Source organism: Poecilia mexicana, unplaced genomic scaffold, assembly GCF_051168715.1.
Source record: "Poecilia mexicana isolate PSO_F unplaced genomic scaffold, ASM5116871v1 scaffold_22, whole genome shotgun sequence".
Taxonomy (NCBI): domain Eukaryota; kingdom Metazoa; phylum Chordata; class Actinopteri; order Cyprinodontiformes; family Poeciliidae; genus Poecilia; species Poecilia mexicana.
Window position 1 is genome coordinate 6,700,385 of NW_028263391.1, and position 16,256 is coordinate 6,716,640.

The window sequence follows — 16,256 nt, forward strand, 5'->3', positions numbered from 1 at the left end:
TTAATATTATGAATTAGAATAATTTACTTGGGATTCATTCTGCCTAAACCCAGATTCATAGCTCTGTGAAAAGCAAAGTAAAATAGTCTTCCTGTGGTGTTGCAAAAGGAGATAACTGGATGTAAATACTTTTAAGTGCGTATGTAAAGCGTCTGAAACATTCATTGTTTATAAATTGTTTTATTTAATTGCTCTGCCTATAGAATCTTTCTCATGTTTTATTTGGTTTTAATGCATTTTGATAAGTGTATTTAAAATTACTGTTGGTTTTTCAACCCTTCCTCATCACAATTTAAATACCTTGTATTAAAGTCTAGATTTGACATAGAGAAAACACAAAAGAGTCTTAATTGCAGGTGTTACATCTGTTATGGTACAAACTAAGCTGTGTACATTTTAGAGTATTTAATACTGGCTACATAACATGTATAGCTTACTCTTTAAACTAATAAAATAACTTCGTGCTGTCTTTTATTTTTTTAAAGGAGGGAAAAATACCTGAAATATAATACTTTATTTCATAACAGCTACAGATCCATCGAGATGGCATGATAAAACAAAGAACTGTCTGTAATCTGATTTGACAGTCAAATTAAAGTGTCGCTGGAGCCATTTTTGTTTGCATGTCCTCCATAAACCCTGGTGTGAAAACTGGCTTTTTCACTGGACGGCTACTTTTTTTCGGCCAGTTTGCTGCTGTGAAGGTTCACAAGGTTCACTGATGTGCGTCAAGAAAACACAGGTGAGCTCATCTTTTTTCATAATAAATATATATGCAATTATTTAGTTGTAGACTGTCTTAGGTTTTTATGTTTTTAATGATGAAAGCAATTAATTAAATATGGTTTTGATGACGCATTCAGTGCGCTGCATATTTTGAATTTTTTTAAACATAACACAAAAACCTCTTGCCTCTAACGCCATAAACGTCAGTATGTGTATTTTTTAAAATAGTTTTAGCAATAAAAGAGATTCATTTGAATTTGTCCACTCTAAAAATAAAAATATACAATTTGTGCAACACGGATGAAGTGTCTGATTCAATGATGTGACCAGTTTCATGTGTTTATCTGTAAATAAGCATTACTCCTGATGTTGACAATAAGACCAATTATGATTATATATAAGAGATGTAAATGCATTCTAGAATTATGATCCATAAAAAACAAATCCAAATGTAACATGTCTATAAGAAGACTCACATTAACAAAATAATTATAGTTGTTAAATATTGTAGTTTTGTGTGTTTTTGCTAAATAGGGACATTTAAGGTCCACAATTCTTTGTACAAGATTTTTGTAATAGCATTGCAGTTTTATAATTTTAATAAAAACGACACAAAAATAATGTAACATTTACTATTTTAATAGCTTTATTGTTTTAACTCTTTAAATACAGAAAATACTGTGAAACTTATTTGAAATTAGATATAAAAAGTGAATTTTAGTTTTATATGTTCTTATTTATGGCCTGCAGTGTTCCTGTGCGTCACACCCAGTCGTCCTATTAACATACAACTGCAGTCAATTATTTTAAATCTAGATCAGCTCAGCCATATCTATGGTCACTTTTGCAACTTTCTACAATATTTAATTAGTTGTTTTTCTGTCTTTTTTTTGAATGAAGCATTTATCCGTGTAAGTAGGAAGGATTACAAATAAAATTGGGTCACAGGATTACAGATCCACAAGTGTAAGGCAGACATCCTTGTCCCAGCCCATCCTGGGAAAACCTGAGTTGTTTCTAAGTCAGAACTTTCACATAAGTCCCTCCAGTAAATTCTGGATCTTTTGGTTTTCCTCCCTGTGAGAGATACTAAAAAACGAGCAAAAGGAAGTTTACTTATCAGATGCCTAAGCTTTTCCCTCTGACTGTTTTCAGTGCAGAGAAACATCACCTTTACACTGGGATGATGGACGATGGCACAATAGGCCTGTCGCAATAAGCAATAAATCAATTAATCGCATGATAAATTGAAAAAATCTCAATATTTTCCAACGATTTATCATCTTTCTCTTTTCTCTCTCTTTTTATGCCAAAGATTTAATGACAAAGTCTTCAGTCTGGTGCTTTGGTCTCAACTAACCCGTTTTTTGAAGGACAATTTTGTTTACAGAGGCTTCATAATTCTTTTTTTGTTGTTTTTTGTGTTGTTTTTGTTTATTTATTTTGGATATTTAAGATATCTCTCAGTCCAGTGTTAAATGTTCATTAGAAGTTAACGTTTATTGATCATTGAGAATGTGTTCTTGCGTTATATTATCTGAAAAAGGTTTCAAAGCAACAATATTATCGTTTATTGCAATAATTCCTGGGACAATTTATCGTCCAGCAAAATCTGTTGCCATGACAGGTCTAGGTATGACACAGGAACATGATCCAAACAATCAGAGTTTTACTTGGTAAAGTTTTACAATCCAGTGAATTAATTAAAAAAAATTTTTTACAGGATCAAGATGTGGGTCTTCATATTTCTCTACATACTGAGTCTAAACTGTCAGGTTTGTCATATTCCACAAAAAGATACTAAAAATTAAAATGAAAACATCAGATTTAATAAAATTGTTTTTTTTCCTTTGTAGACCTCTGTAACAGGTAAAGAGTATTTCTTTAAAGCTTCTGTTTCACTGGTTGTTGGTGATGATGGTAAAGGCTTCACAGGTTACCAACTGGGGGTGCTCTTTACTTTAAAGCTGCCGTATGAAACTTGTATAAAATTATTTTTTACATACTTGTTGAAAGTGTCACCATGTCATGGCAGAATAGTATGATACAGATAATCTGTCAAAAAATCAAGCTCCTCTGACTTCTCCCGTTGCTCCCAGTGCTAACTAGAAATAGCCAGAGCCAGGAGGCGGGTCTTAGCGCTGTCAATCACAATGTCGTGTGGCGCTGCTCATCCCTTTCCTATTCCCTCTTGCTCTCTGCTAAGCTGCAGCTATCAGGGAAAGTTGTGAATGCTAAGGCTAGTTAGCGTAGCCACTAATGCTGGCGGATAAATGGTTTTCCTGTAAGTTGTTTCTCTGCCTTTCGCACATTTTTATTAGCAAGTATGTGAAGTTGAGTGACAGCGCTAAGACCCTCCTCCTGGTTCTGATTGGTTGTTTTTTGGTCAGGAGTGATGCATTTCTTTAGATGTCAATAGTAGCTCATGGAAGAGGTGGAAGAGATTGATCTTTTCACAGATTATCTGTCTCATATTATACTAACAGGACACATTTTAACAAATTTGTAAAAAAAGTATGTTCTTCATAAAAGTTACATACTGCACCTTTAAGCATCAATTAATGTTTCAGTTTCTCTTTGAAAGTTTCAGAGAACTCAACACAGATGTATTATGCTAAACTGAAAATAGACAGAAGTGCAGTTGATAAGATCACTTCGAAGCTGAACTTTAATGTGAAAGGCAACTTGAGCATCGAGGACGTTACAATGACCACAGGTAAGAAAGAAACAAAGGAAGATTCAAAGTACTGTACTTTTAAATTTGTCAGTTCCAGAAAACCAAGTCGATAAAACTTTGTTTCTTCAGTTTTTTTGTTTGTTTTATGATTGTGTGTTTCTTTCACCCCCAATAAGAATGTAAAGAAAACAACGACGGTAACAAAACATGTAAATGCAAACCAGACCACAAATGGAGTGATGAAGTTCGTCTCACAGGGGTAGATTGTGATGAGATGAACTGCACCCTCAAGGCTGACTCTAATTCAATGTGCACTCTAAGCAGTGCAGGCATGTGGACTTTTACTGCTCATTTAACCAAACATTTTAAACTGTACATGTGTGGAGAAAGGGTTGATGCTCTGTAACCTTCTACATTTTGTTCTTAACAGTTGATATCACAGGGAGATTCACTCTGGAGGGAGATGAATTTGAATCTTGTCTGACAGATAAGAACTCAGGCACATATAAGGTTTGCCATAATGGTCTGTTAAATAAGGTAAAAAATAATTTCCATAATTAAGATAATTATTAATTTAATACATTTAGAAATCCATAAATAATGCAGATAATGTCTTTTTAGATGAAAATCGAATACAGTAAAATAAGAGGATTTGACAGTTTAGCAATAACACAATTCAGGTACTTTCTTCCCTAATAATAAAAAAATCTGCACGCATTGATTTTTTTAAATGTTTAAAATTATTTTTTGATTTTGTTTTTCACTAAAGTGTTGGGAGCGTTATTGTTGATTTTACAATGAAGATCGTCTCTGACGTTAGTTCGGGAGAACTGTTTAATAAATCTACAGCTCTGACAAACGCTCTAACAGGCAAAATGACTTTGGAGACTAAAGGTAATTATATATTTCACCGGTTGGATTCATATTAAAGTTACATTTCACAATAACTTTACATCCTGTTTTGTTTCTTCAATGACTTGCAGTGATTTTTTTTAAAGACTTTCACACTAAAGTTAAAATGTAATTTTACTATGGTGGAAAAATAAGATAGTAAAGTTAAGAAACCTCTTCAACTTTTTATATAATATTAATTGTGCTAAATAAATTTTAAAAGTAAATGGTGCAAAAAGAAGGCTGCATAAGTATACACACCCTGAAATTATCACTTTATCACATTTCTTTATTCAACAGCCCTCACCTTGACCAGTTTCCATCCTGCTAAAGCCTCCTGAACTTTATATGAGGCTAATAAGGTTTTCTAAAACCTACAATAATTCTGAAATAAATGCAAAGTGTTCTAATAAGCTATCACTTTACAGGGTGATGCTAATGCTACCTCTTTATTATAGCTTTAAAAGAAAATTGTAAGAATTTTATTTAACAGACTAGTTTTTTTTCTTCAATTGCATTTTAGAGGAAAAAAAATATTACAGCCTCATTTTTTAAGATCATAAACTCCTGTGTAAACTTTTTAAAGTTGTAAACTTTTTAAATTCACAGGCATTGTCACTTTGGATATATCAAAGACATCAGTGCCATATGACGACAAAACTGTTGTTATTTGTAAAACTGAGAGACAGCTTAATGCCAAACCAAATTGGAATCTGCAAAGAAAAGATGGAGAGTTTCTCATAACTAATGGCAGCATCTCAACAGTAACAGACGAAGAAAAAATAAGTACAGTCACGATTGAACATGTTAGCGAACTCTGGCAAGGTAAGTTTGTTAAAACCACAACATTTCAGATCATTTGGCCCACAATACCTTGCAAAATGTTCACAATCCATTTAGTATTGTCATTTTGTTCAGTCATCCTTTCATAACAATTCAAGCTTAGTCAGACTGAATGGGTAGTATCTGTGAACAATTCTTTAAGTCTTTAATTGTGTTTAGCTTTTGAGTTTGACTAGACCATTCTACATACAGATACACAATAACTTTAAAAAACAAAAAAAAACCCAATACCAATAACCAATAGTTTTCTCGTTCTAAATGCCTTGTTTTGTGAAAAGCTTCACCAATGAATTTGAGTCCTGCTGGCTTATTGCTAACGTCGTTAGCATCCTGGGCATTCGCAAATACTTTGAATTCTCCACCAAAGCAATGGCTTGTGTTTAAGTTGACTGATCAGATTTGACGTGTTAAAAGTCGTGTTGTTTTTGTCCTCGCCAAACTGTCTCTCAACATTTGTTAACCAAAGTCAGCGTATCGTTTTCCTCTGAAACCTTAAAAGAGCCTCCAAACCAGTGGTTCTTAACCTTCTTTGAGGTACCAAACCCACCAGTTTCATATGTGCTTTCACTGAACCCTTCTTTAGTGATAAATAAAATATGATTTCTCTTTTCCAAATTACTTTCTTTTTACTGGTGCACAAAATAAGCCATGCATGAAAATCACCTTGCTCAAAGAACAAAACCATGAACTCATAACAAGTTACGGTATTACTTTATTCTGGCCCCCCCAAAATATTTCAGCCCCATAAAAGAATTTCAGCCCCCAAAATATTTTTTTACTATTTTACTTATTAAAAATAAAGTTGGATTTTTTCAAAGAATTAAAAATTTTTTAATAACTTATTTTTTTTTATTTTATTTTAAATTTAATTTGTTTTTTGTCATTTTGAATCCACAAAATACTTTTTTGGGACCAGAATATTGCCCAAAACTTCATACGATGCTGTAAGCATCGGTTTGTTAACGGGTACAAATCCAAGAGCAGGCAGAGTGGCCCTTTCATCAAAACTGGATCGTTTCACCCTGAATTCAGCAAGCATTGTGTTCTTGTATTCATGTGTAGAACCCAGGTTAAGAACCACTGCTCCAAACTTAACGCTTGTTATGTTCTCTGTTTACCTGGGCTGCATTCACTTGGTGTTGGAAGTTCCAACTTGGGAGTCATTCGGACCTTTTATGTTTATATTTCTCTTGTTTGCGTGTAACACTCTGGGATAGTTGATTTATTATTTTTTTAACTGTTTTCTGACGAATTTTAAAATTGTTTATTTGCAGTCAAAAAAATTTTCTCCAATTATACTGACGCCACTTTAACTCAGTGCAGGTCTCATGCAGGAGGAGTAGAAGGGCTCAGGAAAAAAAAGACAAACACCCAAACATTTTATCAATGCTATTCATTATGATAATGGACACATAAGAATTTAATTTCTTGTTGCCGGATCAATAACTATCATGCATCCCTAATTCTAACAGATGAATATGCTTTGATGTAAAACATTTCAGCTCCGTTCTAGTTTCTCCCATTATTGCTGTGTATCTACCTCTGTCCATCTGTCCCTTTTAGCAGAAAAGCTTGACAATACTACTGTAGTGTTTCAGAGTGGGGAAAAGTGTTTTTCACTATATACAGCATTTTGCCTGTAGGGCAATAGGTTACAATTCGGTGTCACCTGCCCAGTGACACCAAACATGTTTCCAGTGTCTCCTACTTGACTTGTGGCAAACTGCCAAAAGAACAAATGTATTTTATTTTTCCTTCATAAACTCCATATTTGAGGAGTGTACTGTCAGACATCCAAGCTGAGCAGTGGATTTTCTGCAGCTCCTCCAGAGTTAAATGATAAGGAGGACCCCCAGGCCTCTCCAATAGCTGAAGTACAAACCCCAAACATGCACTTCTACAGTGGCTTGCAAAAGTATTCATACCCTTTGAACTTTTCCATATTTTTTTCAATATATTTGATTGCAGTGTGCAAAAGCATTCAGCCCCCTTTTGCAAGCCACTGGATTTTGTCCTCAGAGAACAGAATTTACATGTAAAAAACATGCAGTTTTATAGACTAATGCAGTGGTTATGAAATCTTTCAACTTCTGAGTCAGGGTATTTTATGAGTTTGCAATACTTCATTGACAACACAAATTAGCTTAATCAATTATTATGTTTTTCAATTTAGTAACATTTTTGTAGAGGATCTCCAGAGCCAATACTTCTTGGTTCACAGCTCAGACTTCAGCTTTGCGAAGTACTGAACTAAGGTCTAACACAGTATGTGTTGTTATTGCCATAAGCAGGATTATTGAAATAATAATAAATGAAAAATACACATGTACATATCAGTTATATACTACTTACATGAGAAAGTTCACAACTCATAATCCTCATTGTTTTTGCTCGTGTGTGGTGGGGCAAAGATCCAACTTCTCAGTGTTAAGAGAAATGGGGAGTGTTCACCATTTTTAGAGCAGCAATATACAGCACAACTACTTACCCGGGGTCCATCACAGTGTTATTTGTCAGAATTGTACTTGGAAAACAACAGGAAAAGAAAATTAGTCTGTTGACTGAGCATTTATCACATAATGGTTGTCTAATCCCATGAAATATATTTCATACCTTTTGCCTCTGTTTGAGCCCTCCATGTTCTTCCTTCCTCAGGAGAGTACATATGTCTTTTTGTTGAACAAGAAGATCAAATAACTATAAACCATAAAGCCAACGCTACAATGGATATATGCCTCAAACCAAAGATCGACATTTCCGCAGATCCAGCATTTCCCTTGTGTAAGACAGATTCAACTGTTTTTGTTGTGAAAGTGAAGTGTGAGATAAAGAATACCACTGAAAAGTACAGTGTGAGCTGGCAAGAAGGTGCCATTGAAAAACCCATGACTCCAGGTAGGAACCTTTTACTAGTGTTATTCATGTTTGCGTTTTGAACCATCTCCTAACTGAATTTATTCTTGTAATACTTGTCCTGTTTATGTCATTTTCACAGAGGGAGACAAACTGATTTATTCAGCTGATAAAGTAGTTAACTGTAAGTCAGGAGGGGACAGCTCTTCCACAGGTTCTCCACTGGTATATTGCAACTTTACTAATGAGTGCAACCAAACTTATGGTGCATCTATGAAGGTCGAAGTCATTTATCGTAAGTATCAGTTTGAGATAATGATGCCGTTTTATTTGATACAATGTATTGTATGTTCTTTACTGCAATGAAAAAGCATTTTTTTTAATTTGGTGGCAACAGTGGTAGTAGTTTGTCTCACAATCGGTGGGTTGCCGGTTCGATTCTGCCTCTGTCATTCTGTCCTTGGGCAAGACACCACTACTAGCCTTGCCTGCTAGTGGTGTCCAGAGAGCCCAGTGGAACCGGTGATGCCACCATCAGCATGTAAATGGATGAATGACTGAATGTAGTGTGAAGCACTTTGGGGTCCTCTAGGCTTGATAAAGTGCTACACAAGTACAGGCCATTTAACTTCTGAAATGATGGAAATGCAAGTGGAATCAAACATTTGGGCACTTTCAATTCAGTGTAATCAATTCTGACCAGTCATGTATCTGATAGAGAAGTACTTTGAGAGTAATTCAGAATATCACAGAAAATGTAGTTTATTTCGGTACTTCAATTTAAAAAATGTGAACATTTGCTTGATATATTTCAAGTGTTTTGATGATTATGTCTCAGAAAATTAAACTCAAGACATCTGGTCTTCTGGAAATAATATTATATAAGTTTAATAAAAGAAATATTAGAAACGCATCACAGTCTGGACATTCAAGAAGAAGACTGCTGGGTGACAGATATCCAGCAGTCAGTGACACCCTACACAAGGAGATTAGGCAGAAAAAGATAATTGCGAAAGAAGCTAGCTGTCTATAGAGTCTTGTCTGCACACTTACTATGTTAAAGTTAAATAGAGGGAAAAAAATGCCACATGAATATCTATATGTTGAGAGCCCATTCAAGAGTTTATGGTAAAGAGATGAGGCATGCACGGCAGCTGAAGTTGAAGCTTTAAGAGCCACAGCACATATCCAGGGCTAAAGCTGTCACATGCCATGATTTCAGCAAATGCTGAGCCTGAGACGAAGCAGGAAATAAACCGGACGGTTTTTCAGTGGTCCAAAGTCCTCCTTTCAAATCAAAGTAAATTTTACATGTAATTTGAAATACAAGATCTTGGAATTTGGAGGAAGAGTGAAGAGCCATACAGTCCAAGTTGCTGGAGTGAATACAGCTTAGAGAATTTATACAAAATCACCCTCAATCATATGATTCAAAAGAAACTGTTTAAAAGTTAATGTGATACTTTTTGCATTTTTCACAAGAACATTTTTAAAGTTGGAGTTTTGCTCTGCTTAGTTTTTGTTCTAAATGATTTTTTAAATTTGTACTAAACAGCTAAAGACAGCTACTGTTCAGCGGAAGGTGAATGGGCAAACACCAAGGCCGGCTTTACTGCAGAAATAAAATGCAAGGATAAAGCTGGAACAAGAAAGCGAAAGTGTTCACTTGGGTGAGATTTGAACTCTTCACTATCATTTAACATTTGTTTCCTCTAACTTTGAAAAACACAATTCATGGTTTATTTAACTAATGAAACATTTATATAACATTTAATTTTTGTGCTGACTGGTTTCATTAATGTTCATTTAATACTTTCAGGGAAAATGACCGGGAAGGGATATGGAAGGAAGAGGTTTCAGAATGTGTTGAAAAGGAGCTCGCTAGTGTGCTGGAAACAGCTGAAGTATGTGAACTTTACTATCATATTAATTGCCTGTCATTGTACAGAAATGAGTAGTACAGTATACTTAAATATTCTTTCAACTTTTGTATTTTTATGGAATTACTGTAAATACGAATTGTTACTATAACAATTATTCCAATTGTTACTATAATAACAATTATTCCAGTATAATAATATACTTCAGCTTGCAGATTTAAGAAGTTGCTGTAGAATAAACTATAATAACTTTCATATTTATTGTTTTTTCAGATTAGTGACATTGGACTTGGCAAACTGGAGTCAAATGCTGCAATAGTATTTGAACGCTTTGTACAGGTCACAAAGACATCAAAATTACCTGGTTATGCCAACATAAATACATCGGTCACAGTATTTACCACCATGAATGACAAGTTAAATTTAAGTACTATTACAAATGATTCAGCAATAGAAGTGAGTATCAAAGCATCTTGATTTTTATGAATTAAGACATAATCAGTATGCTTTCATAACTTTATTAAAAGGTTTATTTCATTACAAATTCACTGATATATTAAACAGTGTTAAGGTTAAAAGAAACCATGATGGCTAATAAAGCAGTTTCCAACTAAGCTTTCAGCCAACTCAAAGCTTTTTAGAAAAAAGTTAAATGTCACCAAACAATTGTTTTTTCTAAGAAATAGCCTTTTTCAATGTAGTAATCCAGACAATTTATGCATCTTTATTCAATTAAAGAGTTTTCACTAAACTTCAAATTCCTAATGCCATAAAATGACACTTCTTACATGTCACAACCATCTTCTAGAAAATGACCTGTGATTCTGCTTTTTTTTTTTCAGAATTATCTATACTCATCCAGTCATTTGCTGAATAAAAGTCTTGAAGAGTCATGGAATGAAGGCACTACTGACAACTCCTCACTTTCAATGGCTGAGAGATTCATGATTTCTGTTGAGAATTTAATTAAAATATCAAATCTGACTGTGGGGACTAGGAGGGAAAATCTGCAAGTGGATTTGTGCAATACATCCAACTGCAAAATCAATGTTTTCAATGTCACAGTTTCAGTTCCAGGTGGAGTGAATGTGAAAACAACTGCATTCAAACAACTGGATAAATATTTGCCCCATCTTGACAATAAATCAGAGGTCAACAGTATCATTGTTTCCGCAACTGCAGAAAACGCAAGTGACATTTCCATAAAGTTTGAAATGATCAAACCAAGACCTCGTAATTTTCAGCTAAAATGTGTGTATTGGGACACTACAAACCACAAGTTTTCATCAGAGGGATGTAAATGGGGGGGTCCCTCAGACGAGGGCAGCTGCGAGTGTCATCATTTTTCCTCATTTGCATTGCTACTGTCCAAGGAGCCCCTGGAAGTCCCTGGTTTAACTTATGTAACTTATGTAGCTCTGTCAGTATCAGTGTTGTCACTCGTTGTCACTCTTGTGATAGAACTGATAGTCTGGAGCGACGTAGTCAAGACGAGTACATTATATTTACGCCACACTGCCCATGTGAACATTTGTCTGTGCTTGCTGATCGGTAACCTCTGCTTTTTGGCATCTTCTTCCAACCCAGAGAGTATTTCAGACCTTTGGTGTCGAACCTCTGCGGTGCTGAAGCATTTCTGCTATCTGGCTATGTTCTTTTGGACGTTTTGTTTGAGCGCCACACTTCTTCATCAGGCAGTGTTTTTGTTCCATAAGGTGAGCAGGGCAAACTATCTGAGGTTCTCGTTGGTTGTAGGCTACGCCATCCCCTTGATCATAGTCTTTGTCACGTTTCTTACCTGCAACGGTGGAGCTGAGGGGGTATATTACTTCAGGAAGACCTGCTGGCTGGTTTATGGTGGACTTTTTAAAGGCACTTTTTATACGTTTATCATTCCAGTGGGAGCAATTGTTTTCATTAATGTGTTCTCAATGCTTGTGGTTATCATGAAGCTCGTAAGCCACCACTCAGAAATACACCAAAAAACCGACATTTCACCAGAAAAGGAGAAAGCAGCAGCCAAAACTGTTGTGAGATCCATTATCCTACTGACCCCAATTTTTGGTGTGACGTGGATCTTTGGATTTGCCATTTTGATTTTTGATCTCACAAGCGGACCCGCAGCATATGCATTCGAATACATCTTCACCATACTCAACGGATTCCAGGTACAGTCAAAATATTTTATTCAATGTAACACATAAACAAGCTGAAGTATTTGAAATACAAGTACACTCTCTTTCAATTCCAGGGCTTCTTCATTTTGTTGACCACATGCTTCGGAGACAGAATGGTAAAGAAATGAGAAACTAGCCAGATAATGATACAGCTCAATGATGCTACACAGTGTGATCTACAAATGTGTCTAAACTGTTGTTTACAGCAATGTTAAGACCTAATATGACTACAGTGTACAATGTATACACCCCTGTTTAAATTCCAGATGCTAGAGGAAAAAACTACATTTTCCACCTTTAATGTGACATATTGTGGTTTATTCAACTGAAAAAATGACTCTTTGATTGCCTTTGTGGACACACCCTGAAATTAATTCATCTACATAATGTCTAGGTGTCATTGGACTGCAATTACTCTTTTGTGTAATGCGTCCTTTAGTGAACAAAAAAAACGGTAATCTCACAAAATGATAATTTGGAGAAGAGTGCAATAGACCCAGAGTGTTCAAAAACATGTAAACCTTAACAGTAATACTGAAGAAGCTGCAAACATTTCTGGTGTGAACTGGTTGTGTTCTTATTACAATTTCCTATATGCTGGATGCAAGACAGAAAGTCCATGTAAATCCCCTTCTAACCAGACTAAAAAATCCATAACATGTGGAGCTTTTGACCACCAGTCTGAAAAGTAAGTTAACACACAAACACAGCAAAACAAGAACTGTACCCATGGTAAAGCATGGTGGTACTGTATATCATGCTAGTTATGGGTTAATTCGCTGTACTGGTAGTTTTGTCAAGGATAATGCGGTGGGATGCTGATTTGCTTAAATTAAATTAATTCAGTATTTTGCAATGGTGCCCACTAAGGTTGTTCAAAAACATGAAATTCTTACAGGGTGTGTACATGGTTAAAAGCCAGTACTGATAGCTGCCATCTTTTATCATGATTAATCATAGACATTTTTCTGCCAGATAACCATTTTAATGATTTTCTCACCATAATTTCTACAGACTCGTGAGGCTCTGCTGAGATACATTAAGAAGAAAGTAGGTGCTCCGCAATTGCAATTGCATGATACCACGGCTGTTTCTCTTATATGTCTTACTGCCATTTGTTCTTTCCTCTGATCTCCAGGCTCCAGCATCTAGTGTCAGTGAAAGCACCTCTAAGTCAGAGGTGACATGGAAGAAATGAAACCATTTTCATCTACATGTGAAACTAGTATCACTTTTATGTGCCATTGAAAATAAATGTACAGTGTGCATTGACTTTTTACTGAGGCCGAGAGCGGATGTATACTTTTTCCCAAAGGTTTTCTCGAGATAACCGGTTAATGTTCCAGTTTCTGGAAATAACTATATAATTTCCCATTGGTTTTCTGGAGATAGAGTTAATTTCCTGATGGTTTTCTGGAGATAGAGTTAATTTCCTGATGGTTCTCATGGGATAACAAGTTAATCTCGATAAACCAAACTTTGCTTGTGCCGTTGTACAAATACATGTGGCATGTATTTGAAGGATGGAATCAGGTTTGACACACACCAGTCATCTTATGATCTTGAGATGATCACAAGATGATTGGATTAGAAATGGTTTTCTCGAGAAAACCACTGGGAGAAAGCATATGCTGAAAACGTCCACTCTTGACATCCGTAACTTTTTTATGTGATTTTTTTATTAATGTTGTTAGTAAAATTATAAATGTATAGTTAATTATTTTTAGCCTCTTTGTGTTACCCTTCGCATGAACTTGTTCTGTATGCACCTTTAGGATTTAATGCGTTAACTCAGCTTACATAAATACCAGCTGTGATCAGATTGACATTGAATTCTTCAAGTTTTAGTTCATATATTTGAAGAGAAATGGAGCAAAAGACTCGACCTGCATGCCAAAGTGATGTTTTAGCGAAAGCTGAGTCTAGACTTAGATTTTCTCCTCGTTCTAAAAGCAATGTCTTCTTCATAATCTTTGCTTTGCTGTAACCACTCCGTATCCGAGTCATTTAAAATACCTTCTTCACATAGTTTCTCACGGAAGTCTTGGTACTCAAGCTCTGCTCTGTAACATATTAAAAAGATTTGCAACATTAAATCAGAAACTTTTGTAAAGATTGTTCATAATAAAGCAAAAATAGGTGAAAAGTGGGCTGTGTGTCATACTTTTTAAGGAATCGAACGCAGTCTTCTTTTCCGTATATTTCGGCTAGTCTTATGGGTTTGTCTCCACAGCAGTCCTCTTTGTCCATTGGTGCATGGAAGGTGTGCAGCATCCGCAGTGCAGCCAGATGACCGGACTCTGCAGCATAATGGGCAGGGGTCCATCCGTGCACTGTCCTCAGACACGGATTGGCTCCGTTCTCTAAGAGAATCTTGACGATGTCTGTATCTCCTGAAAAAAAAAATGCAATACAGAGTTTTCTAAAACATAAAAAAACAGGTTTAAATCTGGTCCAGTAAACACAAACTGATATGGTTTTACGGTGAATCTCATAACTTCGCCAGCCACTGGAGAAGTGATATTGGTTAAATAAAATGAAAGCAAGACATTTGTAGCAATTAGAAAACATTAAACCACACTTTATCCTTCATGTGGACAAAGCTAGAATGCAGGATAACCTTACAGGTTGATTCTGTTATCCTTTTCTTAAACCTTTCTGTATTTAATACACTAGACTGTCTCATTTGGACAGGTTTTAGACTACTATTTAAATAGATTAAAGTAATTCCATACCATTTCAATTTGAAAGAAGGGCAAAATTCTGCATTAAGAACCATTTTTATCTGTAAATGAAAACTAAAGTTATCTTGGCGTTAAAATTACCCCTGAAATCAAAACCATTGTAGCATAAAATGATGACCCGTTTGTGAAGGACGTAAATGCAACACAAGACTGACAGATATCATTGTCCCTGTTAATAACCAAATTCAGTTCCCATATAAGTAGCAGTAGCAGAAGAACTTGAGAAAATTTGAGACCCTTTTCATTAACTATTTTGGGTGTTATGGAGCGCAGTGATTAATCTAACACTGTAATTTTGTTTTTCAATCTGTCATTCCTACTGCACTTTTTTTCTAATATGTGTATGAAAACACGAATAAAGGGGATGTACTGTAAACATTTGCTTAGCTGTAGGCAAGTCAGTTTGAAGATTGTAGTTGGAATTAAAAACTATCTTGAGAACTTCAAAAATATTTGAACTTGTTTTCAAGCAGAACCACCAAGCAGCAAAATGCATTAACAGTGATTGCATGAAAGACTACTCCAAAATGCACATTTACAGTGGCAAAGTTAAACTCAACTTCTGACATTTAGGTGAAACTATTATGCAACATAGATTATGTTTAAACTCTAATATCCAGGGGAAACAAAGGAAAACTTTGGGTTTTCTGGCTGCCAGTCGGTAAAATAAGAGTCTTTATCATCCCTGCATCTCTAATATTGATTTCATCTGCAATCAAATACATAATTTACCCGCTTGATGGTCCGTCCTGCAGTGCATTCAGAGTATTCATAGTAACTCATATTTTCTTTTACTCTTAAAACAATATCAGGATGCGTCTGTGAATACTTTTTGGATGCACTGTAATATTTAATGCTTGTGAAGGATTAAATATACTTGTATATCTATAAAAACTTTCAAGAGTGTACTGCTTACATACTAACAAAAATCTAATGTATACTGCATTCCTAACAATTCACTTCACCTGTTAGTGGTCATATTGTTATGCCTGGGCAGTCTTCATCTTGAGGTGCTAGGCATTGTTTCTTTTTTTGATAGATTGAGATCTTAAAGCAAAACAATAGGGGTTTACCATGCAACTAAAGTTGACAAGACAAAAGACAAGCTTTAGATACTAAAAGATATCTTTATATTCATTTCATGAAAAAGAGAAAAGAACTAGAAGGGTCTCAGTTCCTCCGTTGTACGTCTAGAGAGAACGAGGACAAATGTAACTTGAGACAGCAGGAAGAAAAGACCTGGAGGTAGAAGGTGAAGTTCCTTCTAAAACGCCCACCATTAGCTGCTGCCCAGTGCAGAGGGGTTTTACAGCTCCAGTCGACGTCTTTGTTATTGGGATTGCATTTCGGATTCCTCAGTATCTCCTTCACCTTCTCATAATCCCCCGCTGCTACCACTTGGTGCAGCTCTGTCATTTTTCTGGAGTTGCCCAGCAACGACTTCTGAATTCAAAATGGCGGAGTC

General features: G+C 35.5%; 2 protein-coding genes across 3 annotated transcripts; one reads left to right on the top strand and one right to left on the bottom strand.

Annotated features, from left to right (window-relative positions):
• Window positions 1-579: 579 nt before the first annotated feature.
• adgrf3a (adhesion G protein-coupled receptor F3a) lies at window positions 580-14,193 on the top strand. Of its 2 annotated transcripts, XM_088002317.1 has the most exons (17): window positions 582-742; window positions 2,450-2,501; window positions 2,583-3,442; window positions 3,580-3,732; window positions 3,834-3,940; window positions 4,025-4,083; window positions 4,173-4,297; window positions 4,904-5,119; window positions 7,793-8,032; window positions 8,133-8,285; window positions 9,546-9,660; window positions 9,810-9,894; window positions 10,144-10,326; window positions 10,713-12,038; window positions 12,122-12,163; window positions 13,062-13,097; window positions 13,186-14,193. In XM_088002317.1, the coding sequence occupies exons 3-17, from the start codon at window positions 3,331-3,333 to the stop codon at window positions 13,243-13,245; spliced, it is 3,012 nt and encodes a 1,003-aa protein (XP_087858443.1). In that variant the 5' UTR covers window positions 582-742; window positions 2,450-2,501; window positions 2,583-3,330; the 3' UTR covers window positions 13,246-14,193. The 2 variants fall into 2 exon arrangements, with proteins under 2 accessions (XP_087858442.1, XP_087858443.1); XM_088002316.1 differs by having other exon boundaries at window positions 580-742; window positions 13,062-14,193.
• ankrd66 (ankyrin repeat domain 66) lies at window positions 12,033-16,242 on the bottom strand. The gene is made up of 3 exons (XM_014972649.2): window positions 16,069-16,242; window positions 14,212-14,440; window positions 12,033-14,110 (listed from the first exon to the last, which is right to left on the bottom strand). Exons 1-3 carry the CDS (start codon window positions 16,205-16,207, stop codon window positions 13,954-13,956), a joined length of 525 nt encoding a protein of 174 aa, XP_014828135.1. The 5' UTR covers window positions 16,208-16,242; the 3' UTR covers window positions 12,033-13,953.
• Between the last annotated feature and the right edge of the window lie 14 nt (window positions 16,243-16,256).